The sequence below is a fragment of the Notamacropus eugenii genome, chromosome 2, assembly GCF_028372415.1.
Source record: "Notamacropus eugenii isolate mMacEug1 chromosome 2, mMacEug1.pri_v2, whole genome shotgun sequence".
Taxonomy (NCBI): domain Eukaryota; kingdom Metazoa; phylum Chordata; class Mammalia; order Diprotodontia; family Macropodidae; genus Notamacropus; species Notamacropus eugenii.
In genome coordinates this window covers 393868283-393894782 of record NC_092873.1, presented here as the reverse complement: position 1 = coordinate 393894782, position 26500 = coordinate 393868283, and the positions used below count along the sequence as shown (strand labels likewise).

The 26500-nt window shown below is 41.0% G+C and overlaps 1 protein-coding gene across 1 annotated transcript; it reads left to right on the top strand.

Moving 5' to 3' along the window:
• Window positions 1-11366: 11366 nt before the first annotated feature.
• Window positions 11367-14934, top strand: IRF2BP2 (interferon regulatory factor 2 binding protein 2). The gene is made up of 2 exons (XM_072647522.1): window positions 11367-12971; window positions 13628-14934. The coding sequence occupies exons 1-2, from the start codon at window positions 11813-11815 to the stop codon at window positions 14335-14337; spliced, it is 1869 nt and encodes a 622-aa protein (XP_072503623.1). The 5' UTR covers window positions 11367-11812; the 3' UTR covers window positions 14338-14934.
• Window positions 14935-26500: the final 11566 nt, after the last annotated feature.

The window sequence follows — 26500 nt, the reverse complement described above, 5'->3', positions numbered from 1 at the left end:
TTGTAGCTTTGAAGGGAAACTATTTGACCAGTAGGAAATACTACAACCAGCAAGCGAGCTAAGGCACACGCTCCAGACGGATAAGCAAGTATACACCTAAACAGTTACTAAGGAAAGAAGCAGATTCAAGGAGTGTGACTTCTGGCAACAGAACACTTGTATATCGCTTTTGAGGTTTGCAAAATACATCCTTCACAACAATCCTATTAGATAGATAGTAAAAAAACCCAAACAAACCAAATTGTTCTCTGTGGATAGCAAAGAATCTATGAACCTAGCTGAGCAACTTGCCCATCAGAGACCCTGAACCGCAGGGTTGCTGATAGAGGACTTTACAAAGAAAGGAAGACCTTCCATGCCCTGCAGTGGCGTTGTGAGTTGACTTTGCCACACATCATAATGAATAATAATAATAGCATTCATATAGTGCCTACTATATGTCAGGTACTGTGCTAAATGCTTTACAAATTTTATCTCATTTGATCCTCATAGCAACCCTGGGAAATTGGTGCTATTATTATCCCCATTTTACAGATGAGGGAACTGAGGCAGATAGCAGTTAAGTGATTTGTCCAGAGGCACACAACTAGTAAATGTCTGAACTCTGTTCTTCCTGACACATATTACAGGTGTACCTTGCCACCATTGTATTCTAAGTTTCATCCATTTATCCTATGGATGTTGCCTGCATTTGTGGGATCTAGGTTTATAGAATGGGGGAATGTTTTGTAACTACTATTCTTGCTATGCCATTTAAGGAAATGTCTTTTCTAAGACTAAGTGAATCTATGGCCAGTAGTTAATGGAAAGTACACTAGTTGTCTCCTGCTAACCAGATTGAAGCAGGCTCTGTGAAGAGCTTAGAGCTTGGTGAGACACAGAAGACACCAAAGTCATCCACTGCATCCCAGGCCATCGCCAGTCATCTTGACTTTTGTCTTGCCTCTGGATTTCAATGATCCTGGAAGAGAAAGTAAGGCTGGAGACTTTGTGCAACTCTGCCTCATTTGAAATCCCGCAACTCGAGATATCACCCCATGATGTCCTTGGTCCTGCTTGAAAAGGAAGAATGAGCAACAGATTGTAAGCTCCTCTAGGGCAGGTACCATTTCACTTTTTCTTCCCCCCACCATCTCCACTTTCAATAAGTAAATGTCTATTGATTGATGAACTGAGATTACCCAGTATTACACAGTTAGTAAGTAGCTGAGTCTGGACTCAAGGCTACTACTCTAATTTCCAATCCAGGGTCCTTTTCATATCAACCTTTCCATGTCCCCTCTTACAGCTATAAAGTAATGATAATAATAACTCTCACGAACAATCCTATTAGGTAGATAGTAAAAATTTCATCCTCACAATAAACTGATGGATAGGCATTATTATTACTCCCATTTTAAAGATGAGGGAACTGAGAACCTGAGAAGTTAAATGATTTACCTCTAATCTTATAAGTCTGTGAGTTGGAATTTGAGCCCTGGTCTTCTGACTCCAAGTTCAATGTTCTATCCACTTTGAATATGATACTATTAGGATCATGGGATTTAGAATCTGAAGAAATCTTTAAAGATCATCTAACATGACCTCTTCATTTTACATCTGAAGAAACTGAGGCCCAGGCATGTAAAGTATCTTGCCCAAGATGCAAGTTAGTACATAACAGAGCCATGCCACCACACCTGTGTTGCCTCAAAAACAATTGTACCACCTACTTCACATGACTTTTGTAAGGAAAGTACTTTGTGAACCTTAGAGAACTGTATAAATGTGATCTATTATTACCATTATTGTGTGAGCTATTATAATCATGATTATTGGTGTTACCTCCTTTTTCATCTTGTAAAAAGGAAAGTGCAACTTTTGTCAAAGCATTGAAGAGTTTAGGTGATAGGAATAGATAGTCATTATTTGTACAGCACGTCTAAGAAATCCGAATCACTTAAAGACTCCATAGATCATCAGACTCCTTCCCTGACTCAATTTTACAGAGACAAAATGGGAAGCAGGGAAATGGAAAGTGATTTCACAAGTTCAAGGGTGAAATTATGATTGAAAATTCAGGTTTCTCTAACTCCTTATACCAGGTTCTTGTCCTAGGCCATCCTGTTTTTCATTTTGGCATACTGTCTACAAGAATCTATTTTTAGCTAACACTCTGGAATATAAAATTATATATTTTTTTGATAACATGAAGATCATTGCTGTTCTTTAACTCACAAGATTTGAAAATTTTATGACACATAGAATTCTTCCCTCAAAATTCTCTTGAATTCCAGCTCAAAAGATGCATGATTTATATTGTATTCTGGAAAATAACTGGTTCAGAAAATTTAGTCAGTTCAGTTCCTCTTATCAATACTTTTTTTGGGAAAGCGCGATGAAGCTTTCTACTACATTTTCTGATATTAGCTGTGAAATGCAAAATGGATTCTAGTTTTCTACCTCAATTTCTTTGTTTTGTCTTTGGTAAGTAGTCTCATATATTGATTTGGATCAAATGCAAAATTTGGCTATAAAGATTGTTAAATGGGAGATAGCATTTGAGGGGAAGAATTTTCCTTTATTGTTAATCTTTTTCCTTTTTTGTTATTTAAGGGAGAGGCTACATATTCTTTTTTTATAGATTATACATGTGTAATCATGCAAAACATATTTCCACATTAGTCAGGTTTAAAAGAAAACACAGACCAAAATAAAAACCTAAGAAAAATAAGGAAAGGTAAAAAGGTATGCTTCAGTCTGTATTCAGATTCCATCAGTTCTTTCTCTGGGGATGCATTTTTCATGATAAGTCCTTCAGAGCTGTTTTGTATCACTGTATTGCCCAGAAGTCCAATAATTTTTCAATGATCTCTCATGGATCTGTTTTTCAGGTCAGTTGTTTTTCTAATAAGATATTTCACATTGTCTTCTATTTTTTCATTCTTTTGCTTTTGTTTTATTGTTTCTTAATGTCTCATAGAGTCATTAGTTTCCACTTGCTCAGTTCTCATTTTTAAGGAATTATTTTCATCAGTGAGCTTTTGTACATCCTTTTACATTTGGCCAATCCTATTTTTTAATGAGTTCTCTCTTCAGTGAATTTTTGTGTATCTTTATTCATTTGGCCACTTCTGCTTTTCAAGACATTCTTCTTTTCATTGGATTTTTGTATCTCTTTTACCATTTGGCCTATTCTGTTTTTAAGAGGTTATTTTCTTCAGTATTTTTTTCTGCCTCTTTTACCAAACTATTGATTCTTTTTCCATGATTTTCTTGCACCATACTCTTTTTTTCAGTTTTTCTTCTACTTCTCTCACTTGATTTTAAAAATTCTTTTTGAGTCTTTCCATATTTTTTCTTGGAGGTTTTGGATGTAAGAATTTTGATTTTGCTGTGTTCTTCTGAATGTGAGTTTTGATCTTCCTTGTTACTATAGTAACTTTCTAAGGTCAGGATTCTTTTTCTGTTATTTGTTCATTTCTTCAGACTACTTCTTGACTTTTAACTTTTTGCTGAAGTGGGGCTCTATTTCCAGGGTGGAGGATGCACTGCCCCAAGCTTCAGGGGTTTTGTGCCTGTTTTCAGAGACACTTCTAAGGACCTGTAAGTTTTCAGTTTTTCCAAGGTGATATGATCTAAGGAGAGATGTGTTTACTATTCTCCTGACCTGTGCTGTGGTCTGCCCTGGAACTGTGATAAGGTTTCCTGCTCCACTGTGGCCTCAATCTCTCATGTGCTACTGCTTTTCCTTGCCCTGAGACTGCCATCTAGAACTTCAACCTGGATCTTAGTGTGGTCAAAGCAACTCAGTCCTGCCTCTAGCGCCAGCAATGAGACCTCTGTAATCTTCTTCTGACCATCTGTTCTATCCCCTTACCATCTGCGGGCTGAGAGCTCTGGAAGCAGCCACTGCAGTTGCTGATTCAATCACTAATTTCTTGTGAGTTAGTTTTTCTTTTCAATGTTAACTGCCACATTGGATTTGTGTAGCTGAAAATACGGTGATCAAAGCTGAAGTTCTACAACAAATTAATTGATTTTATGAGTTCTAATGGCCTGTTTTTAATTGAATTGGGCAGAGAGGTTGATTTATCACTGGAAGCGGAGAATTCCAATTTGAGGACTATTGGGTTAAACTCCTGGCTAAACCTATTTCTGATCTGAAGCAGCATGGCTTTGTGGATTCAAACCTTGGTCTGAATGCTTATGGTAGGACACTTACTACTATCAGATAGTAGTATAAGACCTTGGGCAAGTCTTTTAACCCCTTTCAGCCTGTTTCCTCTTCTCTAAGATGACCATAGTTATAACACATACTTCACACAGTTCTTATGAGGATCCAATGAGATAATGTATGTAAAACACTTTGCACATTTTAATGTCTTCACCAGACCCCAAATCAATACTTGGTTAAAAGCAGAAAAATCCAATGTGGAGTTGTACATTATTTAAAGAAACCCAGATTAGACATATCAGAGTGGTGACTATCTCCCACCTCTAACATCTGGAAATATCTCTTGTAAATTTATATTCTTCTTTGCAGTCAGTGTCCTTTGAAACACTCAAGGATTTTCTTGATTTCCCCAAGTGTGTTATAAATATCTGTGCAACAGACTCTAACACACAGGAGATGACATCACTTTTTCTGGGCCTCTGAACTCTGCCTGTGGAAAGTTGAAAAATTATAAATTATTAGGTTTCAAAAGCATGTATTTTTGCACACATCCTTCCTTTTTGTGAAAAACAGGTAAACTACAAAAGTGGAATGTGATATCTATCGGTAGCAATCATGATATTAGGACCAATTTGCTTAACTGTTTTCAGAGACTGCATGTTCTAGTGATTTTATGAGGAAGAAGGGATAGTGTTTGTGGGGAAGTATTCGTTGTGCAGAAACACAATGTATCAATAAAAAAAAGAGTGTTTTTTTGAGTAACAAAAATGTATTGCATAGGACAATAGACAAAGCATCTGAGGTTTAGTTTTTTAGTCTTGATTCCGCCATTAACTTTAGTCTGACCTTGGGCAAATCACTTAACCTCTTAACACCTCAGATTTTCAGTGTGGGAATAAGGATGACAATACATTAACATTAATGCTGGAATTTTATTTTAGAATTATTGCATGAAAATTGTAAGTGCAAAACCATTTTACTGTTCTTAACCTTTTACATTTCTTGAAAAATTCAATTGTCTCAATTGAATAATTACATTGCATCTTCCTGATAATTAATGTGTATGCATTTTAAGAAACCAAGCTAATGAAAAGTAATTTCGCATTCTCATTTTCCCCCTAAATTATAATTGTGAAGTTAGTTGATTACCTCCTGTTTTTCACCTCCCCAATTCATCCATCACTCAGCTACCAAAAAAGCTTCAACAACTGCCCATTACCTCTAGGATAATATACAAACTCCTTTGTTTATCAGGAATTATCATTTAAAACACACTCTAATCTCAACCTATCTTTCCAGACTAATTTCACTTTACTCTCCTTCATTCAGTCTACCATTCAGTTAAGCTGGCTGTTTCTAATATATGATATTCCAGCTCCCATCTTTGGCTTTTGATCAAACTGTCTGTCATACCTGGAATGGACTCTCCCCTCACTGCAGCCTCTTGAAATACCTAGTTAGTGCTCAATTCAATGACTACTCTCCTATCTCAAGCTGTTCCTGATTTCACTGGCTATCAGTGATGTCTAGCAACCTCCTCCCAATTACCTTTTATATACTTATCTACTTATTTTGATTTCCTTACAGGCAAACATGTTGTATTCAACTTCCCTTCCCTCTCCCCCTGGGAGAGGGAATGTAAGTTCCCTGAGGGCACAGATTGTTCTCATATTGATTTTTATGTTCTCAGTGCCTAACGTAGTGCCTGGCACAGAATAAGGTAATAAATATTTGTTAAATAAATGAATATCATCTTTCTACTGTTCTCTTTTAGTGAATATTGTGTGAATTTGTATCCCTAGCACCTCATACAGTGCCTTACCTATTGTAGAAACCTAATAAATGTTTGTTAAATTGAACTAAATTGCATAAGGTAACACAACAATGAACTGAGTGAGCTCCATCATACTGTTTTTCAAAAAGTCGATAAAAGAGCTTCATATAAAGTATGGCATCAAATGACTATTGAATCCTTTCCGGTTCTCCTACAAATTTTCTTGCAAACTGAGCTAGTGTGGTGACCTCAATCTCTTCGTGGTCTGTATTTTTCACTCAGGCTCTTTAAATTCCCACACAGTAGGTAGTCAGCCTATATCATGACTCCAAATTTTACTATCAATAAGAGCCTGTAAATATGTTTACACATAAGCTGATGATTAACTATGTATGTACATAATATATGAATGATTAAGAGCTCCTTCAACTTTATTTGGCCTGATTCTCAGACCCTCCACAAAGAGTTTATCTCCCTCATAGGCAGAGTTCCCTTTAATTATCTGTGAGTTCTCTATGCACAAGACAGAGTCTATAATGAAAGGTCACATAGAACAGAATATATTTCCAAAGTTACATATTTGCAATTTAGAAAATAAAATGGAATTATAATATATGATGACATTATTTAACTTGGGCTGTTTCATCTATTTCAGAAACTTATGTGAGCACTTTTTTAGAAGAAAGAAAGAAAAAATTTTGAATTTGCCTAAGATTGTCCTACAGAGTTTCTCAGACTTTTACCTAAACATAGTGAACCCAGAGTAGAGGCCGCAGGAAATTCAAGTAACTTAGAGTTGTGTTCCCATCCGCCCTCTACCTCCAAATATCCCCAGACACACAATTCTTTAAGCTTTAGTTCACAAAATCATTCCAGGAACTGCATTCTGAAAACAATGGTTGTGATTCCACATCTGGATCTGAGATGAAATCAATGAACTCAGTGTAGTCACCAGAGAAATATCTCCCCAAACTACCAATGAAATCACACTCTTCTTATTCATTATATAGTATTACATCCAGTAATGGGGAGATATGGTTATATTCTCCTCTAGTTCAATAGCCTTCATGCAGCTTCATGTCAGTACTGCTGAACTCCATTAGGTGTCCTCTACTTGTAACTATTTCTGTATATTGTACTGTATGTGCAAGGTTACCATGTGGTTGTCAAGAGGAATATTGGGGGAAGGGTTAAGCTTTGTGGACCCAGTTTGGTTTAAAATGATTTTTTTTTACACAATGAAAACTCTTAAACTGTCATTTTGGAGAACCAGTCGTTCTACCCTGAAGCTTCAATGATCAGTTTTGCTCCCTTTTCTTCCCTTCCCTCTCCTTCCTCCTCCACCCCAATTCCTGCTTTTTGCCAGTAACTATTTAAATAGGTTTCCTTTAGCTCCAGCGCTATGCTTTTATAAAAAAGAACCCTAGAAATCAGAGCTGGAAAGGACCTGATTACTTCATCTAGTCCATGCAGGATTGTTCCCCATAGTATTTTTTCCTAGTGCTTATAAAAAATTGCAGTTTCTGTGTTCCAGTTAAACTCCATCTACAACTGGCAGGTTTGCTCAGCCTCTTCTCCCCTGACTTATAAAAGTTTACGTTGCCGATGTGTGTCTATACATGCATTAATATATGAGATCAAACTGCAATCAGTTTTGCACCCTTGACTCCAAGGGGCAAACACTATAATAATTTTCCTTTGAGAAGACTTGGAGGCTTAAGCAAGAGGGCAGAGGACTACGTGACTAAACCGTTCAAACTTCCTCTTTCATAAGTCGTCACATGATGAAGTACAATTACAATTCCTGCCTTGTCTCTGTGAATTGCAGACGCATTGCCTCACCCTAGAAACCCTGCTCCTGTATGTGTGTGGAGGAGGAGGCGATAGCTGCTTCTGCAGCCGATTTGGAAGTGATCCAACTTCAGTCTGAGGAGAAAGAGAGAGAGAGGGCGGTGGGTGGAAGACGAAAACAAAGATTTGTTTACTTAGTATACATTGATAAACCAGCTTCAGAGAAGCATAAAAGCTCAGGCGGCTTGAAAGAGCTTTGATACAGTATAAGGAATTGCTATTCTGAAAGACCCAGCAATAAGGCTTAACCCTCTTATATCCAGAGCCTTTTACGGCAGAGCAGCATAGCACCAAAATACTTTTGCCCCCACCCCCATTTTAAAGCAATCCTTTCATCAAGGAAGTTACAACAATACAGTTTCAACATTAAATAGCCGATGTAAAATAAAAAAGGAAATGCTTATTTGAAAATTTTGAGACACTTAGTATCTTTCATGGTTGCATTTACTTTTGGCTATTTCATTGTTTCGCTTTAGGTGTGAATTTTTAGGAGCTTGGATCATAATAGTCCAGAACTAGTTTTATGTAAATTAATAGAAGCATGCTTTTAATAGTTAATTTTATTTCACTCAACAATGCATTACCACGAAGTAAAGGCATTGCATCGGTAAGTTGAGGAAGGGTCTCTTCTATGACCTTGGCACCTCCACAAAGCCACTAGTCAAATTATGATTCTTGTCTTATGCCAACGATCAACAGGATCCCTGTGAGAATGAATGCTCCATCACACACTGATGGGGTAGGGTAATAGGATTCCACCAAGATGTCTCCTTAGCCCACCTTTGGGGAGAAATATCCTAAGGGGAATGGTATCACCAGCCACAACTATAAAGATGAAAGAGTTACCTAACCCGTTTGCCCTAGACTAGGTCAGGGAGGGTTACATTGTGCCCAAGCTTGCACTGGCTAAGATCTGGAGTGGTTACATTCTCCCTGTTTATTATAGGGTGAGGCTGGGATTGGGGTGAGTAGCCAAGATCCAACAATGTGCTTAGGGCAAGCTTTTGAGTTATTAGTAGTATCTTCTTTTTTGGAAATACCCAAGAAGAGACTTATGTGGAGTTTAACATGTAAAAACATTTAAGTTTGGCATTAAAGTACCCTGTAGTTTTAGAACAGGTTTTTTCATGTGATTTAAGATTCATCATAACTGTTTCTCTAAGGGTGTTTTTTCCCCTTCCTTTTGGTTAATCCTTTCAAGCAACCTGGCATTTTGAAGAACAACAAAAGAGGAACGTCAGCAGGATTTTTCTCCTCTCGATCCCTACCAATCCAGTTATAGGAAACATTATATAATTATCACCCTGATCTTCCCACACTTAACCAGCTCATTCCAGTCTAAGGAAGAGATATGAACCTAGATTCCCTAGGAGGAAAAAGGCTGAAAATGGAAATCTAAAATTCTTAATTGAAGAGGAACACTTCCTGTGTTTACTAGCCTGCAAACACAATCCCAAAATTAACGCAGCAGAATGTAAGGTAAAAATAAAAATTTCAGTTCGTTATGTGCATATGAAAACAGTCTAACTGTAATTATAAATCAGTCTTCGTGCCAGCCGGGTTTGTTCCCGCAACCGTGCCACATACTAACCCCAGCCGGGTGTGTAATTACAAACACACTACCCCTCCCCCTTCATCAAACATACAGCAGCAGCCAAATGTACAATTGTAAACGGCCCCTCTAATCCCTAATGCCAACTGGTTGCCACTTGCTCCAGTCTACTCATCCCTATTCTGAATGAAAAATGAAAGAACGGTCGCAGATTTTATGCTTAAAGTAGGCTTCATATCACTGCAAGATGAAAGAGTATCATAGTGAAGCTTTTTACACCCATCCCTGTGTACTGTACAAGCTGCTCTCGCTACCTTTAGTAAAAGTTTAGCCTGACTGAGGGAGGGACCTGAGATCCCAGAAATAGCAGGCAGGAGGCGGTGTCTAGTGCTGTGACGGAGGTGCTGGCTATAGATCTCTCTCTGTTTCTCTCTATCCCTGGAATGTGCATTTCGTTTAATGAGGCTTCAAGTGCCAATTGCATAGAGTCACGTCCCTACCGCGCCTGCGCACTACGGGCTGAGACACATGGGGCAGCGGCAGCCAGGGACAAAATGCCAACGTCACAAGTAGCTCCCTTCCCCCTCTCTAACCTACATAAAGCTGCTGCTGCTGCGCCGTAGGGAATGGCGACCCACAGGCAGCTGAGTTTGCAGGCAACACTTCCACGTTGTCCTTTGCACACAAACTAGCCCAGGCTCCAGGAACCGTTTCCTGTGGTAGTCACTGCTTCATCTAATCATAGATAGCACATAGACGAAGACACCTCATTTAAACTGTAGTTTGATGGGTGTAATGGTCAGATACGCTGGATAGCCTTTGAAATTGTATGGAAGAAATAATGCAGTGTACTTGAGAAGAGGAACTCAACATATTTGCTCATTCCCCCTAAAACTGTAGGTTGTTAGAAAAAAGTTGTTAATGTATTTTGTTTGCACAGCATTCCTTTTCCCTCCCCATGCACATGAAAACCAATGCAAAAATAACAAACAAGCCTATGAACATGGGTGCATATTTTTTAAAAGCCCGTTTTTTTGTCAGTAAAAGTTATGTTTCATTCTCCTCAATCACATGAAAGTAAAAATATTTTCTATAAATGCAACCCGGTACATATTCTTATTTACAATGCAGCCTTCTTTGAGGTTTTGAACCACAGTTCAAGTATCGTGCATGAGTTTAAAACGTGATCCTATAAACCGTCCAAAATATAAACAGAACGGCCACCTTGATATGATTAACAGACGCCAAAGTGGCAAAGCTGGAGGGCAGAGGGAGTAGATTGCCCTTTAAGTTCGGAGTGGGCCAAAAGGACTTTTGAAAATATATTCACTGATAATGTAAATATAGCGTAGAGGGGGAGCAAGGTGAAGTGGGTGTTGCGCGGGGCCGAAGGGGAGGGGGGGGAGGAAAGTGAAGGAAAAGAAAAACAACAACATTTGCATCACATTCACATTGGAAAGACTTTCTGCTCCTCCCTAAATGCTTCCCTCCCCCTTCAACGGCTGCTGACAAGCCAGCGCTCGGAGCAAGGAGCTGGTTCTTCTAGCAGCTCTTGTTATCTTGGCAGAAGTTCAATGAGCACAGCACTGGGAGGGAGAAAGAGAGAAAAAAAAAGAGGAGAAAAAAAAAGAGAGAGAGAGAGAGCAAGAGAGAAAGGAGGGGGGACCCTAACGCGCAGGCGCCTTCGGAGGCTGTCGAAGAATCAAGTCTGTAGAAGTGGAGCAGCCGCGGCGGCAGCAGCAACAGCAGCAGCAGCGGCAGCAGCAGAGGCTGAGGCAGCGGCGGCAGTAGCAGCGGTAGCTGGGGTTGGGCGGTGACGCCAGCCACTGGGGCAAGCAGTAGGTGGTGGAGGCGACGGCGGCAGCAGCAGCTGTAGTTGTGAGGAACGACCGACTCGGGGAGCCGCGCTGCGTAGTAACTCCACGCTGACTCTGCCACCTCGGTGCGGCATGCACCGCCACTCGGGCTAGCTACCTTCGGCGGCTGCACCACATCACCCACCCGCCTCCCTTCCCCCGCCCCCCTCTACATCCCCACCCCCTTTTCCTCGCTTAGCACCGGCCCCGAAGACCTGCTGCACTCCCCTGCACCAGCGCGTCCGGTGTTTGCACCGGTCTGGAGACCTGCTGCAGCCTCAGCTTGCACGGACTCCGGGACCTTGCTGCTGCAACCCCAGCCACCCTGCACCAGCCCCCGGCCGGCCCGCACCGGCAGAGGGGACCCGCTGCCTCCTGGGCTGCACCCTTTTCCTCCCCGCCCCCCGCCCCTTCGACCCTGGGAGCGCTGCACGGGGGGCAAGGCTTCCCGGGGTTTGCCTCGGTCGCCGCTGCAGCCCCAGCCACAGCTGCCGCCGCCTCCGCTGGTCGGGGAGTTGCGGGGTTGGAGGGGGGGGAGGGTGCGAGTGTTGCCGGCGGGGGGCGGCGGCGCCTCCTCCTCCACCACCACTGCCTCCACCACCTCCGCCTCCTCCTCCTCGGACATGTCGACCGCGGCTGTGGCGGTGGCAGCCGCTTCCCGGCGGCAATCGTGTTACTTGTGTGACCTGCCCCGCATGCCCTGGGCCATGATCTGGGACTTCACCGAGCCCGTGTGCCGAGGCTGCGTCAACTACGAGGGTGCCGACCGGGTAGAGTTTGTCATCGAGACGGCGCGGCAGCTCAAGCGGGCGCACGGCTGCTTCCCGGAGGGCCGCTCCCCGCCCGGCTCGGCCACCGCGGCCGCCTCGAAGCCGCCTCCGCTCTCCACCAAGGACATCCTCCTGCAGCAGCAGCAGCAGCAGCAGCTGGGCCACGGCACTGCCGCTGAGGCGGCCTCGCGGGCTCCGCAGGCCCTGGAACGCTACCCGCTGGCGCCCGCCGCCGCCGCCGCCGCCTCGGCCGAACGCGCGCCCCCGAGAATGGGCTCCGAGTACGGAGCGAGCCGCCAGCCTGCGGGCGGGCCTACGACCCCGCAGCCGCAGCCGCAGCAGCAGCAGCCGCCCCCACCGCCTCCGCAGCAGCAGCAGCAGCAGCAAGTGAACGGCATCCTGGTGCCCAATGGCTTTTCCAAGCTGGAGGAGCCGCCCGAGCTCAACCGCCAAAGCCCCAACCCGCGGCGCGGACACGCGGTGCCGCCCACCCTGGTGCCGCTCATGAACGGCTCCGCCGCGCCTCTTCCCGCTGCTCTCAGCCTCAGCAGCCGCGCCGCTGCCGCCTCGCTCGCCGCCATCTCCGGCAGCCCCAGCGCCGCCTTGGGCCCCGCGCAGCCAGCCGAGCTGAGCGGCCACAAGCGGCCGGGCTCAGTGTCCGGTGGCGGAGGCGGCGGAGGAGCGGCCGCTGAGCACGAGCCGCGGGAGGCGGCCAAGGAGAAGCCATCGCAGGCCGCCCATCGAGGCCCCGCGGACAACCTGGCGGCCGCGTCGGCCGCTGTCTCGGTGTCGGGCACGGCTGAGCTCGGCGGGGAGGGAGGAGGCAAGGGCCGGGGCCCCGGGGAGCAGGACTGGGTTAACAAGCCCAAGACGGTGCGGGACACGCTTCTGGCGCTGCATCAGCACGGCCACTCGGGGCCCTTCGAGAGCAAGTTCAAGAAGGAGCAGCAGGCCCTGGCCCCCGGCAGGATGCTGGGCTTCGAGGCCAACGGCGCCAACGGGGCCAAAGCAGGTAGGCCGCACCTCGTTGCCTCGCTGGGCACGTTTTTTTGGGGGGGGGGAACGATAGGGGTGAAGATTTGGGGGTGCTTTGCATTGCCACCTCGCCCCATCCCCCAGAAACAACAAACACCCAACTTCCTGATCTGCATGAGGCGGAACCATTGCTTAGGTGGCAACGTGTTCATGTGCTGAAGCAGCATAACAGAGATGAGTCAGACTGGGGTGATAGACACTGACAGAGGGTTTTCCTTTCCTAGCACATTCTTAGGATAGGAGTTATGAAGGCCCTAGTCACCTTTTAACCTGTTCAGCACACATGTATTTAGTCAGATGCACTATCCACTCTAGTGTACACACATGGGTCGATTTTATATCATTTCTTAGATACAGTTTTAAAGAGACATGCAAGCACACCTTTCATGTTCTGGGGTGTAATTTTAGGTACATGTAGTTTATTTTAAATAAATTCCCTTTTATGGCCATATCTTTTTTTTTCACATCAGTATTCCTGTTAGACACTTTCAAACAGCATATGCTGACACCTACAATTTGGCTATGCATTAAAAAATGTTGTGGGGCTTTTCTGAACCCTGACTCAAAGGATCACTCCAAGTGCATATTTATCCTTTCACCTCCTTTTTCTTCTTTAATTCTTTGTGTTCGTAGTTGCTCGTACAGCGAGGAAGAGGAAACTTTCCCCAGAACCAGAAAGTGAAGTTGGTCCTCCCAAGATCAATGGAGAGGCACAGCCATGGTTAACAACCCAAACAGAAGGGATGAAAATCCCCATGACTCCCACGCCGTTTGTATCTCCACCACCACCCACTGTCTCACCTCATTCCAACCGGACCACACCGCCAGAAGCGGCTCAGAATGGTCAGTCCCCCATGGCAGCTCTGATCTTAGTAGCAGACAATGCAGGGGGCAATCACGCCTCCAAAGATGCCAACCAAGTTCACTCCACTACCAGGAGGAATAGCAACAGTCCACCTTCTCCATCTTCAATGAACCAAAGAAGGCTGGGCCCCAGAGAAGTGGGGAGCCAGGGGTCCGGCACAGGGGGACTGGAACCAGTACACCCCGCCAGCCTCCCGGACTCCTCTCTGGCGGCTAGTGCCCCACTGTGTTGCACCCTGTGCCACGAGCGTCTTGAGGACACCCACTTCGTGCAGTGCCCTTCGGTTCCTTCGCACAAGTTTTGCTTTCCTTGCTCCAGACAAAGCATCAAACAGCAAGGAGCTAGTGGAGAGGTCTATTGTCCCAGTGGGGAGAAATGCCCTCTGGTGGGCTCCAATGTCCCTTGGGCCTTTATGCAGGGGGAAATTGCGACCATTCTTGCTGGAGATGTGAAAGTGAAAAAAGAAAGAGACTCGTGACTTTTCCAGTTTCAGAAAAACCCAATGATCACCCTTATCTCAAACTGCTTGAATTGTGTATATATCTCTCTCTATATATATATCCAAGACAAGGGAAATGTAGACTTCATAAACATGGCTGTATAATTTTGATTTTTTTTTGAATACATTGTGTTTCTATATTTTTTTTGACGACAAAAGGTATGTACTTATAGAGGCATTTTCCTCTTTTGTTAACGTTATTAGCAGATCTTTGTGCTTTATTATCCTGGTGACAGTTACTGTTTAATGTAGGCTGTGACTTGCGCTGCTTTTTTAGAGCACTTGGCAAACCAGAAATGCTTCTAGCTGTATTTGTATGCACTTGTTTTAAAAAGAAAAAAAAAGCCAAATACATTTTCTGACGTTGTAAGATCGCCTTACTGTCTGTTATTCCTTATTCCTGGCCCCTTTCTTTAATCAAAAAGGAGGCAGAGTGATTGAGAAGGAAAGCAAATAGAAGGGACAAGATGGTTAAGTGGGGATATCACTGTATGAAATAACAAAGGGTTCACGCAAAACATTGCCCTTGTATAGTAATAAAAAAGTAGACAAAAAAGTCTGCTGAATTTCTCTCTACTTCTTAAAGTTCAATTCTTGGGCTATAGGGTGACTTGTCTGAGAGGCGCTGCTGAGTTAGGGATTTCTGGGATTGTGTTGCGTGGAGTGTGTGTGTGTGTGTGTGTGTGTGTGTGTGTGTGTGTGTATGTGTGTGATTTTTTGTTGTTGGTTTTTTGTTTTTTTGGAGGGGTGGGTTTTTTTGCTGTGTTTTTAAAAGGCAAAAGACCACTGGTCACGTGATCAGTTGTAAGATTACAAAGCTGCATGCTTTAGTTGATTACATAATGTACAATTTCAGTGATGGAAGGCAATTATAATTGATTGTGGTATATACAGCATGGCACTGCCATCTTTGAAAAGATCCTAGCTCTGCAGCGCCACTTTTTATTTTTTTTAAACAACGCCCTAGAAACTCTCATTTGTGTTTTTTTTCTTTTTCTTTGAGAGAAGTCACAAGAGAAGTTGTAGTATAGTGAACTTTGAAATTATTGGGGTGGGGGGGGATCATCAGCTACCTGTAGTAGTGATGCTATCATCCACATCCTATTTCCAGTTAGTGGTAAATACAGTGTGGTACTATGACAGCAGCAACTGAGGTTCTGCCAGAATTGCCTCCAGGCATATCAGTGACAGCCCAAATGTGGGTGGAGGAAACCTGTAATTTCCTCCTTACATGTGTTTGAAACACAAAGTGAATAAATAATATTGTTCTGAAAAGTGATCAAATAAAATAGTGAAAATGAAAGAAATGAAGAATTTTACATGACATGCCCCATTTTAAAAACTATTTTTGGAAGCTTTTTGTAAATTGAATTTCTTTTGATCAAAATTTTGCATCAGTAAATGATTTTTTTGAAACCAATAAATCAGTTATTAGAAATAGTTGTCTTACATTGATACTGGGGGAGAGGGAAAGGGGAAGTGTGTGCTATTATACATCACATTGTCAGGAACAGTATTTTGAAACAGTGTTTCAAAGTTGACCATAAAAAAAATTAGTCTCTTGAAGAACTCAAGGGCCTACTTGGGCAGGTTTTTTGTGTTCACATTCATACCTGCACAACTTTTATTTTGAAAAATACAAAAATTTACCAGTTTTGGATTATCTTCAGTTATTTTTTTTAAAATTATGACATTTACACAATCTTCAGTGGATGCAAAGTTTTTTTAAAAACAAGTCAAGTTGTTAACACTTGAATATCAGATACTGTACCAAGTAGAGCTTTTTTTCTTACTGTTTTTAATGACTACACTCACATTAATCCTATCCAGATCCCTATTACATCCATATCATCATTATGACAATATATACAGACTAACCAATTTAAGTAATTTTTATGCTTTTTACAAAACTGGAGTATGTTTGACTGTCAATCCAGACCAGTCTCTTATGTAAACACAATGCAGAAACACACATATAGACAATTTTAAATGCACATAAACACAGCTGTAAAGAATTCTTTGGAACCATGTTGGTCTGTTGTTTAAATGTACATCTAGATACTTTATTGAAAAATGAATTTTGGTTCACAGATGTAACAAGTTAGGCAGTTCACCCAATGTGTTGTATTTATCTGTAGCCTTGCAATCTTAATACAGATATTCCTACAGAAAGTGAATAACCATTTCTTGCTGTTTAGATAAGACTTCATCCAGCTGTGGAATCAATAACGAAAGGTTTCTCTGGGCTGATGTTACAGTGGAAGAAAATTTGAAACTATTGCTCAAAATATCTCCTGCAAAAGGTCTGAGTAGCATTTGTACAAGATTTCATGGAAGTCTTTTAGCTGGACAATATTGATATCCTTGTTGTTTTCTGACATTCATTTATGTATTTAAAAGCCCAGGGATTATTGGGACCTTACTTGACCTTTTGCTGTACCTGATGACAGTGCAGAACGAACTTTCACAGCTGGATAAGAAATGTCAGTGATCTACCATACCTAGGCAGTATCAGATTTCCAATTCTAATAGCTCAGCAATGTTTTCAGCACTAATAACAAAATTTGGGGGGGAAAGGGGAGGGGGAGTGTTGTACCTATTCTTTATACACTAGCAGTTTCTTGAATTAAACATGTACCATCTCTAATGCGTCCTTCTATTAAACTTTATGACAATGTACAGATCGATGATTTACAACTTTTTGTGAAAACTTCCCATGGCCAGCAAGTCTTTGAAAGGTGCCTCATTTTGTACCACCTTTTATCCTTTGGTTTTTTCATTTAGAGGAAAAAAGTTGAAAGGGATACAATTTTTATTTCTTGACTTGGTAGTAATAACAAAAATGAGTGTGAATCTTGGATATCACCATTATAGCCCACAGTTTCTCATTAGAATTTCACCCATACTGTCATTTGTTATATTAATAATTAAAAAATTTTAGCATTAAATAAAATGACATTGGGAGAGCTGACCATTTCTTGGTGCTTTTTGGGGGGGTACAATTCAGAATTGCTGCCTGCACTCACTGACAGTGAGACAGTGAGACAGTGGTGGAGTCACTTAAGGACATGGGTTTTGGTTTTTGTTTTGTTACTAGAGAAATGATTGGGTAAAGGACATGAGATGTAAAGGATATTGTTAATACAAAAAGTAGTAGGGAGGGAAGGCATCTAGGTAAAGGAGAAAAATATTAGGGGTTTGGGGAGTCACGAACAAGGAAATATTTAAGTTAAGCATTTATTTATTTTTTCCAGTGTACAATAGTAGAATCCTTTGTTCCACAGCAGTAGCTTGGAGGTTAATGAGAGTGATGAAATTGGTGGCAGGAGTGGAAGTAAGGAGCTTTGCAAGATATAAAAACTATATTTTCTTGAAAGCTTTGTGATAAAAGTGAGAAAGCCATGTTGTGTCATGCCAGTAGATACAATGAATTAAAGGCTCTCAAGACATGAAAGGAATGCATTTTGGGAAGCTTCAGAATGGTGAAAGACAAAAAAGCCATGTCTCAGTTTCAGATAAAGCACTTTTGAAACCAGTGAATTTGTAAATGAGAAAATTATGGGAAAAGGCTATAAATAAAGGTAGAAATTAATGCATATGCTTATATAGCAACAGATTTTCTAGAATATACTTAGCCTTTCATTACCTTAGTAGATTTATGATTTTAGCTTAATGAAAGTATGTAACAAGTTCACATACAATATGTTTTAAATCAAAATCATCATGGCAACATCATATAGTAATAGCTACAAAGAATACACATAGTGTTTAAAGGGAAGAGTAATTCTGAGTTCCTTCATCAACTATACTTCACTAATATTAGAAGCTTGCAGAATACAGACTGTAAGAGATGATATTGTTTCTGAAATTACATAGTGGAATTCTATGCAACGAAATTTGTTATTTAGGAAATAAGATAAGAGTTTCTCCTGTCACTGGCTCAGGTTTTGTTTTTATAGTTTGTATGCTTTATTAAACCTCAAAATATGTTTTATTAAATTTAAATTTTAAAAATATAACAGGAAAATTCAATTAAAAGATGAAAAAGATCTTTTCCAAAGATACACTAGAAGTGATTGTTTTCAGGTTTTCCACTTTAAAAAAGCACCAACAATGACAAATTGATTGTTGATGTGACTGCCTGCTCTAATGCCCCTACCCAGGGGAAGAAAAATAAGGGGACCTAAGGAAGTTCTTTTAATTCCTAGATTTTTATGAGCCCCCAGTTACTCGAAAGTTATTTTGCATATGATTTATAGATAGTTTTATTTGATTAGTGAAGAGTAAAATGTTTCTCTTCCTGATTCCTAAGTGTATGCGTGGAATCATTCAGAAAAATGTTCACTTGCATGTAGGCCACTAGAAGTCCTGAGTCACCCTCATTTGCTTGCCTTTTGTTCATAGGGAGCAGTTTAAGAAGACACGCCTTTCCTCTGTCATAGACCAAGGTCAGACTGCACCACCGATGAATGGAATACATGTTTACTCGATTCATTATCCAAGAATCTGGAAATATTAGGGGAGGGGTGGGGAGTGGGGAAGACACTAGGATTAACTCTTTCTGTTCCATTGCTTGGATTTAAGTTATAAGTGGTACTACAACTAGTTCAAAATTATCAAGGAAATTAATGATCTCATTTATGAATTATACAAATTCTCTGCTCCTGTTGACCATCTGCATTTTTGCCATCTTACAACTTAATACCTTTATCATAAGTTCAGAAGGGGCAAAGAGAAAATGGCACTCAAATGAGTCAGTTTGTAAACAATCCTAGTTCAAAGGTTTGGGCAGTGAGATTGAATAGTTTGGGGGTATCTTTGAGTTTCAGTTGTTTATGCTATCTCTGTTCACCATTAACACAAATAATTTTGTACATAATTTTACTATGGTGTATACTGTTTACATTATTAATACATTGGTCTTTGCACCAATCACTTCCTGCCCATTTTAGTACAATATAAACTAAAATTAAAGGAATAAATTTTTTCAGTCATTTTGTTTTCTATAATAGTGTCTACCATATTGTTTTTAAAGCCCTTAAAATAATTTACATTCTACAATATAGACATCTTTATGTGCACTGCTTTCTTAAACATCTATAATACCTTACACCCATGATGGGCACTTAATGTTTGTTGAATTGAATTCGTAATTATCTTCAAAGTACTTATTAAATGTTCACATTTGTATGGGCCTATACTGGAAAATTTAAATTGGAAACAACATGTGTAGGTTGTGGAAATAAGTGGTTTCATCAAAGAGGATTCATATAACAAGAAATTATAAATGCAGTGTGCTAAATGACATTTGTATTTGTGGAGAAGTAAACTCTCAGACTTTAGAGTAAAAATGTGTGATGTAGTACATGAATCTATTTAGAATAATTATCCCTATATCCTTATTTGTGTAAGTGAAGTAAAATTTGTACAAAAAGAAAACTTATTGCATTGCAGTTGCTCAACAGTACAAAAGATTCTTTCATAGGAAAATGCAAATAAGGTATTCTTATCACAACTTCAGAATTTGCTCTGAACAAATACAGTGGCCCATTAAAAATGTCTTCTAAAACCATAATGTACTCACTGAATACTGTATGTGTACGCATATAGGTTGTGTGTGATTTTTCCTTTTTTAAAAAAATTGTAAACCTGCTTTGCATAGCCTGAGGGTACAAGTGAAACCAAGCCAAGTCAAGATGAAGCATTTTAATAAATGCTTGTGCCAGGCACTATGCTAAGCAGTGCAAAACTTATTGGTGAAAACAATGTATGACATTAAACACCTAGCATTTTACTAGCATTATTAAAATCAAAGCAGCAGATATCATGGTTTTATACCCTCAGAATAGAGCAATTTACAAAAGACAAGTTTTGTACCAAACCACAAAATTTAAACTCTGCAGAGAAAATTAAGTTCCAAAGACTAGGCCCACTACTCCCAGTGTAAATTTAGTTATTTGTAAATAGGAGTGACACTGAATGATTTCAGCCTCTGGGTGGGGCATTGGAGGTTACATGGCTTTAGTTCAAGCCTTTCAGTGCAATGGAGCACCCATGGGACTCTAAAGAGAATATATATCCTTAGGTAACAGTGTTATGTCAAATTATTTTCCCCCAATGGGAGTAAGTTCAGAGTTTGTTTTAGGGGATAGGAATTGGCTTATTAGGAACTACGTTGCATAGTTGATAATCAAGACCCAAGAACCAAGTCACGTCATTTACTAGCTTTATTTAAGGAACAACCATGCTGTATTCTTCATAGGATTTAGAGCTAAAGAGGTCTTTTAAAGATCATTTGTCCAAGTTTCTATTTTCTGTCACATAAGGAAACACTTCCAGAGAGGGTGTGACTTATCTAAGGTCACATAGAGTCTGCAGCTAAAGAACTTGGATTCTAACTCAGGTCATCTGACCCTAAACTCAGTACTCTTTTCCAGTACACCATACTCCTTAATACCAAGAGCATCAATAAATCGTTGCATGCTAAGCAACATGATATAAATGGAGTAGGTGGGGGATAGGGGGAACTTGAATAGCTCAGGTGTTTCTCTGGTTTTTTTTCCCCTAGTGAAAGCAAACCTATATAGGTCTAGGAAATACCAGTTCCCTACTTCACTCTAAAGAGTAATTTATGTCATGAGCAATGGTTCATGTGTTGGCTGTTATCCTATACAATGGAATTGTCCAGAATCATTATTTTCACTTAGACTAGAATCACTGAATCTATGGTGATAATTTCAGCTAATTAAGCTTAATTAAAGATCGGTAAATACTTTTCCTGTTTGACATGCTGGAAACAGAAAAGTAAGATGTAAGAGAAAGAATTTTTGTTTTGGAATAAATCAATGTCTTTCTAAACTGAATTAAGATTTTCTTTTGCTGAGCACCAGAACCTCTCAAATCAAATTGCTACTTGCGCCATAATCCAAACTAAAACCATTTCATTACCTTTCCTTCATTGTCATCCTATAAAACCAATCTAGTAGCCAGTCTTTTTGATCTCATGCTAGGTGCCAGGCACTGTGCTAAAAACCAGGTGATACAAAGAATGGCAGAAACTGTCACAATTTTCCAGGAGTTTACCATCTAAAGAGAGGAGAGGATCAGGTCTTTTAGGTGGCCTTGTGAGGCCTCAACAGAAGGTAAAAATTTAGTGTGTCATGCCTCCTAAATTAAGATTCATGGGCGAGGTGGGGTGTAAATTAGTGACTTTTAATTAGGGCTGTACTACTGTATCCTAAGATTCTTTAATATCTACCACCTGTACCTAGTAGATTTTGAACAATAACCAGAGAGCTCTTATGAAGCTTTTAAACGTGGTGGCCCACAGGTTATTTCTAATTCCATGCCTCATGCAATTAAGTCCATTGTAACAATGAAGTACATTATAACACTTTAACCAACTGGTTTAAGATGAGACAGTAGGTTAAGTTCCTGTACAAGGTATTGGGCTTGCTAAGCGTCTTGAACTTCCACCGACATTACGGTCTGTCTGAGGCAGACAGGCCACAGTTCTAAGTCCAAATGGTGTTTGCACAAAAAAAGGTTCATTCTGTGTGGCACACACCCGGACATGAAAGGTGCCGCCTGAAAACATTATCTTTGTACGAATAAGAAGCCTGTTTCTTAAAACCTGAGTCAGGTCAAAAATGTCAAATTCTGGAATCTCTCTCTCTCTCTCTCTTTTTTCATAAGGGAGTTCTAGAAAGAAAGAAAACAGTCTACAAATCTGCCAAGTCCTGTTGACTCAAGGGGAAGGAAAGGGGAGGAGGCTCCCTCGTGTTGTCAAGCAAGCGGACTGGGTAAAAGTCTTTCGACAGGGAGAGACCTTGTCGTGGTTTCCAATTGTGACACATAGCCTTGCTCATCGCCCATATTTATTTATTCTAGAACTTTTCCCCACCACTCCTCCTGCCACGCCGCTGCATTGCTGCACACACACGCGCACACACACACATACGCACGCGCGCGCGCGCGCTCGGGGCGCCTGAGCTGCAGCAGCAGGGCAAACATGACACAAGCACCACCTCCGCCCCCGGGTGATGCCTCGCTGGCGTTTCCTCCCCGCAAAAGGTGTCTCCCCAGAGAGCGAGACTCGGGGCAGGTCTGGGAGTGCCTCGCCTTCCCCAACCCCTCCGTGCATGTGGAAGCCGCGTGTACAAAGAGGCCGGAGCATCAGGTGGCCTGGCGGCCGGGGCCACGGGGAGCGGGGGTGGAGGAGGAGGAGGAGCGTTGGACTCCGGAAATGGCCTTCGCTTGGCTTCAGCCGGACGGCTCGGAGGAGCTCTCTGGCTTTCTCTTGCCCGTTTCCTTCTCCCGCTACTCGCCCCGTCCTGTCCCTAAGCTCCAGTAAAGGGACCAGCACCAGCTGCCCTGGCTATAATTAGAGCAGATCTGTTGCCGAGCTCAGGGCCGACTCCCCCTTCCCTCTCCTCCCTCTCTCCCTCCTCTCTCGGCCCCCCACCTCCCCTTCTCTGTGGAATGTGTGAGGGAACATGTGTGTGCTAACCCCATCTCTTTATCTGGACGGGTCACCGCGTGGTGAACCAAATAAAGTCAAGGGCTCGACTTCTGCAGCCAGAGGAGGGGGAGGAGGGAGTGGGTGGTGTAATCTAAGGCTTCTTCCGAAATGGGGGTGGGAGGTGTCTGTGTCTGTCTCGAGCTCTCAAGCCCTGCCCAGCTCAGAAAAGATCAGATGTGTGGCAGCTGCAACCTCAGCCCAGGCTTGGAACGATCCTGGACCCTCTGCAGTTCTTGGTTCAGGGGTGGCAGCTAAATTGGAAATGAAGTGAGATGGTTGCCCCTGATGATAAGGAGCTAGTTTAAGTTCCCCCACTCCTTTTTGGAAATCATGATTATCTCTTTTGTGTTTGTAACAAGGCAAGTGGCCCTTGGTTAGTCAGTAAACTGTATTAACAGAAATATCCTAATGTGGAGTTTTCATTCATGAATTTCTTTTCATAAGAAAAACTTGGGACATCCCTAGATCTACTCTGACCCAAAAATTAATCCCTAAAGTAGACAATTCTATTAAAATCTCCAGGAAAAGAAGCTGATGCGGGGGGGGGGGGGGGGGGGGGAGGAAAGCTATACTGTTTTAGGAAGTTTATCATAATTATTGTTACTGCTATTGGCCTGCTTGGTTCACACTTGGTTTAATCCCCTCTCCTCCCATTCTTTTTATTCCAAATGATTATTTCTTAAGAATAATAATAAGGGCATCCTTTAACCCTCATTAGCTCAATCAATAAATATTTAAATACCTACTAAGTGCCAGACACTACGCTAATTCTTCAAGATTTCAAATATACTTGTCTCAGACTTGCATGGTGTGACAGTAAGAAGGGTATGGCAAGTTTACTAGTTCTTCTGGATTTTCCCAGTGGTGGCTTAAGAAGAATTACTAGGATTAATTGATGGCAACATTAATTAAGTAAGGCGGCTTACAGTTCAGCTCCCTTGCCTAAGAATCATAGGCACAACGCTCTTCAAAGCCCTGAGTCCTCATATCCCTATCACCTTAGCTGTACCTAATATGTGTCTTTCCAGATGATAAGTTTAAGAACTCCTTTGGCAGCTTGAAATAGAAATCATGCAAAATAGCACACGTTATATTTTACACCCAGGAAAATCTATCCAGGGTCTCTAAAATTTCTCAGATTGAAATGTGACTCCTAAGAAGTTGTTTTCACCCTTTCACAGTGTGGTTGCTTTTCTTATAATAGCAGGGTTGTCACTATCACCTTAATTATGGTATCTTATGAGGGGAAGAAATAGTCCACAGACCCAAACAAAAGTTTTTAGGGACATGTAGCAATCATCAGGATCATAGATTTTACACTGGAAGGGAACCTTTGAGGTCATCTAGTTCAACCCCTTCATTTTGCAGGTTAAATTCAGCAACCATTTATTAAATGCCAGGCATCCAAATGCTGGAGGAGGGCGGAAACCAGATACAAAGATAAAACTAAATGCAAAGGCCCCCTAAAATGAAATAACCCCTGCCATTAAAGAGCTTACTCTCTACTGGGAGGAAACTATGCACACAGCTCAAAATACAAAATATATATATTCTGTATATACATGCACTGAATAATTTCAGAGTGATTTGATAGTAGAGGAAATGATGCTGTCAGATAAGAAAACAGGCCCAAAGAGGATAAATTACTTCCTCATCAAAGTTAAGATTAAAACCTCCATCCTCTAACTCCAAACCCCTTTTCACTGTCCATACTACCTCCCTATCAGTATTGCCCAATTCTGTTTTATAACTTCAAGGTCTTTAAAGTCTTATTAAGGTGACCTTGGGCAATTGGGTAAGTGTCTCTGAGCCTCAAATTCATCACATTTTTAAAAGGAACACTGTAATGTGCAATTTACCACAAATCTGCCTTTGGGGACAGTGGGAGAACTAATTGAACAGTGTAAAGGGCTTGACTTTAACTTTTTAATTAACAGTATTTATTGAACATCTACTCTGTGCCTAACATGAGAAAGTATTATGTAAATACCATATAGACCACATTTATTATTAAATGTGCTGATTTCTTCGAATGGCAGCTGCTTTATGATCACCTACTATAATTATTATATTAAAAAGAATGGGGGGGGGAAAGCAACCTTGGAAATACTAGAGAGAAAGGGGCTCCCCCTGCTGTCATCAAAATAAATAGAATGTCTGTCATTCTAGTCAACATTTATTGAGCACCCACTGTCTGTAAGGCAGTGTACCAGGTACAATAAAGGAAAAGAAAGTAATAAACACAATACTCAGCCTTGAGGAAATTGCTATCTAAGCTAGAGAAAGGAAAGATACAAATGAAACTACATACCTAATCAAGAGAAATGTAAGTCTATTAAGGCCCCCATCAGAGATCTAATTCTCAGCGAACTAGCTCATTTATAGATAGAAATTGTTCAATGTATGTTAAAGCTTAAAACAAAAAAGAGATATTTTAAAGGCACTTTTAATAAGTTAAAAATTAAGCTAGAGGTTATAAGAGGTAATTTGAGTTAATAGTTGAGAGGAAAATATATATAATTAATAAAATACTTTCACTAAGATTATAAAACAGACTTTCATTGGTTTATATTTTATCTTTGTTTTTGAAGTCAATAAAAGTTTTTATTTGATTGATGGATTGTGTTTTGGGGGATAGAGGGAGGCATTGAAAGAAGAAATACATTTTTTTAAGCACCAAATCAAACATGGTCATTTTACATTTGCCAATTTTCAGATGGCCCTTAATATGTTGTGCAAAATGAATTAAAGCTGTTCTGAGACAGACAATTCCTGAGTTATACATGTCTGGGCACCCCCAGAAATGCTGCTCCAACCAAGTGACACATTTGATAAATAAAGTCTTCACACTTCCACCCAACTACTGAGGTACGGTATTTTACTTCCTATGAGTTAGGAGGCCTAGATTCTAGTACTAGATCTGCCAGTGACCAGCTATGGGATCATGGACAAGAAAGTCACCTAACCAAAGCTTCCTAATCTATAAAATAAGCAGGTTGGATTGCTATTGGCAAAGATGACAAAAGATGGAAAGAGGAAATTTTCAACAGGCTATGGAAAGGCAGGCACATTAATGGACTATTGGTAGAGTTGTGAATTGATACAGCCATTTGGAATTATGCTGAAAAAGTAACCAGACTTTCTACATATTGCTACTTTCAGGCATCTACCCTAAGGAGATCAAAGACAGAAAAGTCAAATGTACTCCAAAATACTTGTAACAGTATATTTCATAGAAAAAAGAACTGGAAACAAAGTAGGTTGCCATAAACTGGGGGTTAGTTAAGTTAAACGTGATGGAATATTACAGTACTGCAAGAATCGATAAATTTGAAGAATACATATGAATAGATGTTCATTGATGTAAGCAGAACCAGGGAAGAACTATATTTGCCATGACAACGTAAACAGAAATAACAAGAAGAAACTGAATGCTAAAGATCAAATGACCCTGAAGAAAAGTTATGGGAAGGCATCTCTCTCTATTCTTTGAAAAAAGACAATATGGAAGACCACATAAACTGACAGGACTTTGATTGATTCTTTGATTAGTTTTCCTGAACTACTTTTACCTCCTTTTTTCCATCTTTGTTTTAAGGAATGGTTTTCTGGCTGAGGAGA

What these genes read in the sequence shown, in the direction of transcription:
- IRF2BP2 (XM_072647522.1), top strand. Translation starts at nt 11,813, where the DNA reads ATGTCGACCGCGGCTGTGGCGGTGGCAGCCGCTTCCCGGCGGCAATCG. An exon ending in CGCCAACGGGGCCAAAGCAG is followed by an intron (nt 12,972 to 13,627) that starts GTAGGCCGCACC and finishes TTGTGTTCGTAG; the next exon opens with TTGCTCGTACAGCGAGGAAG.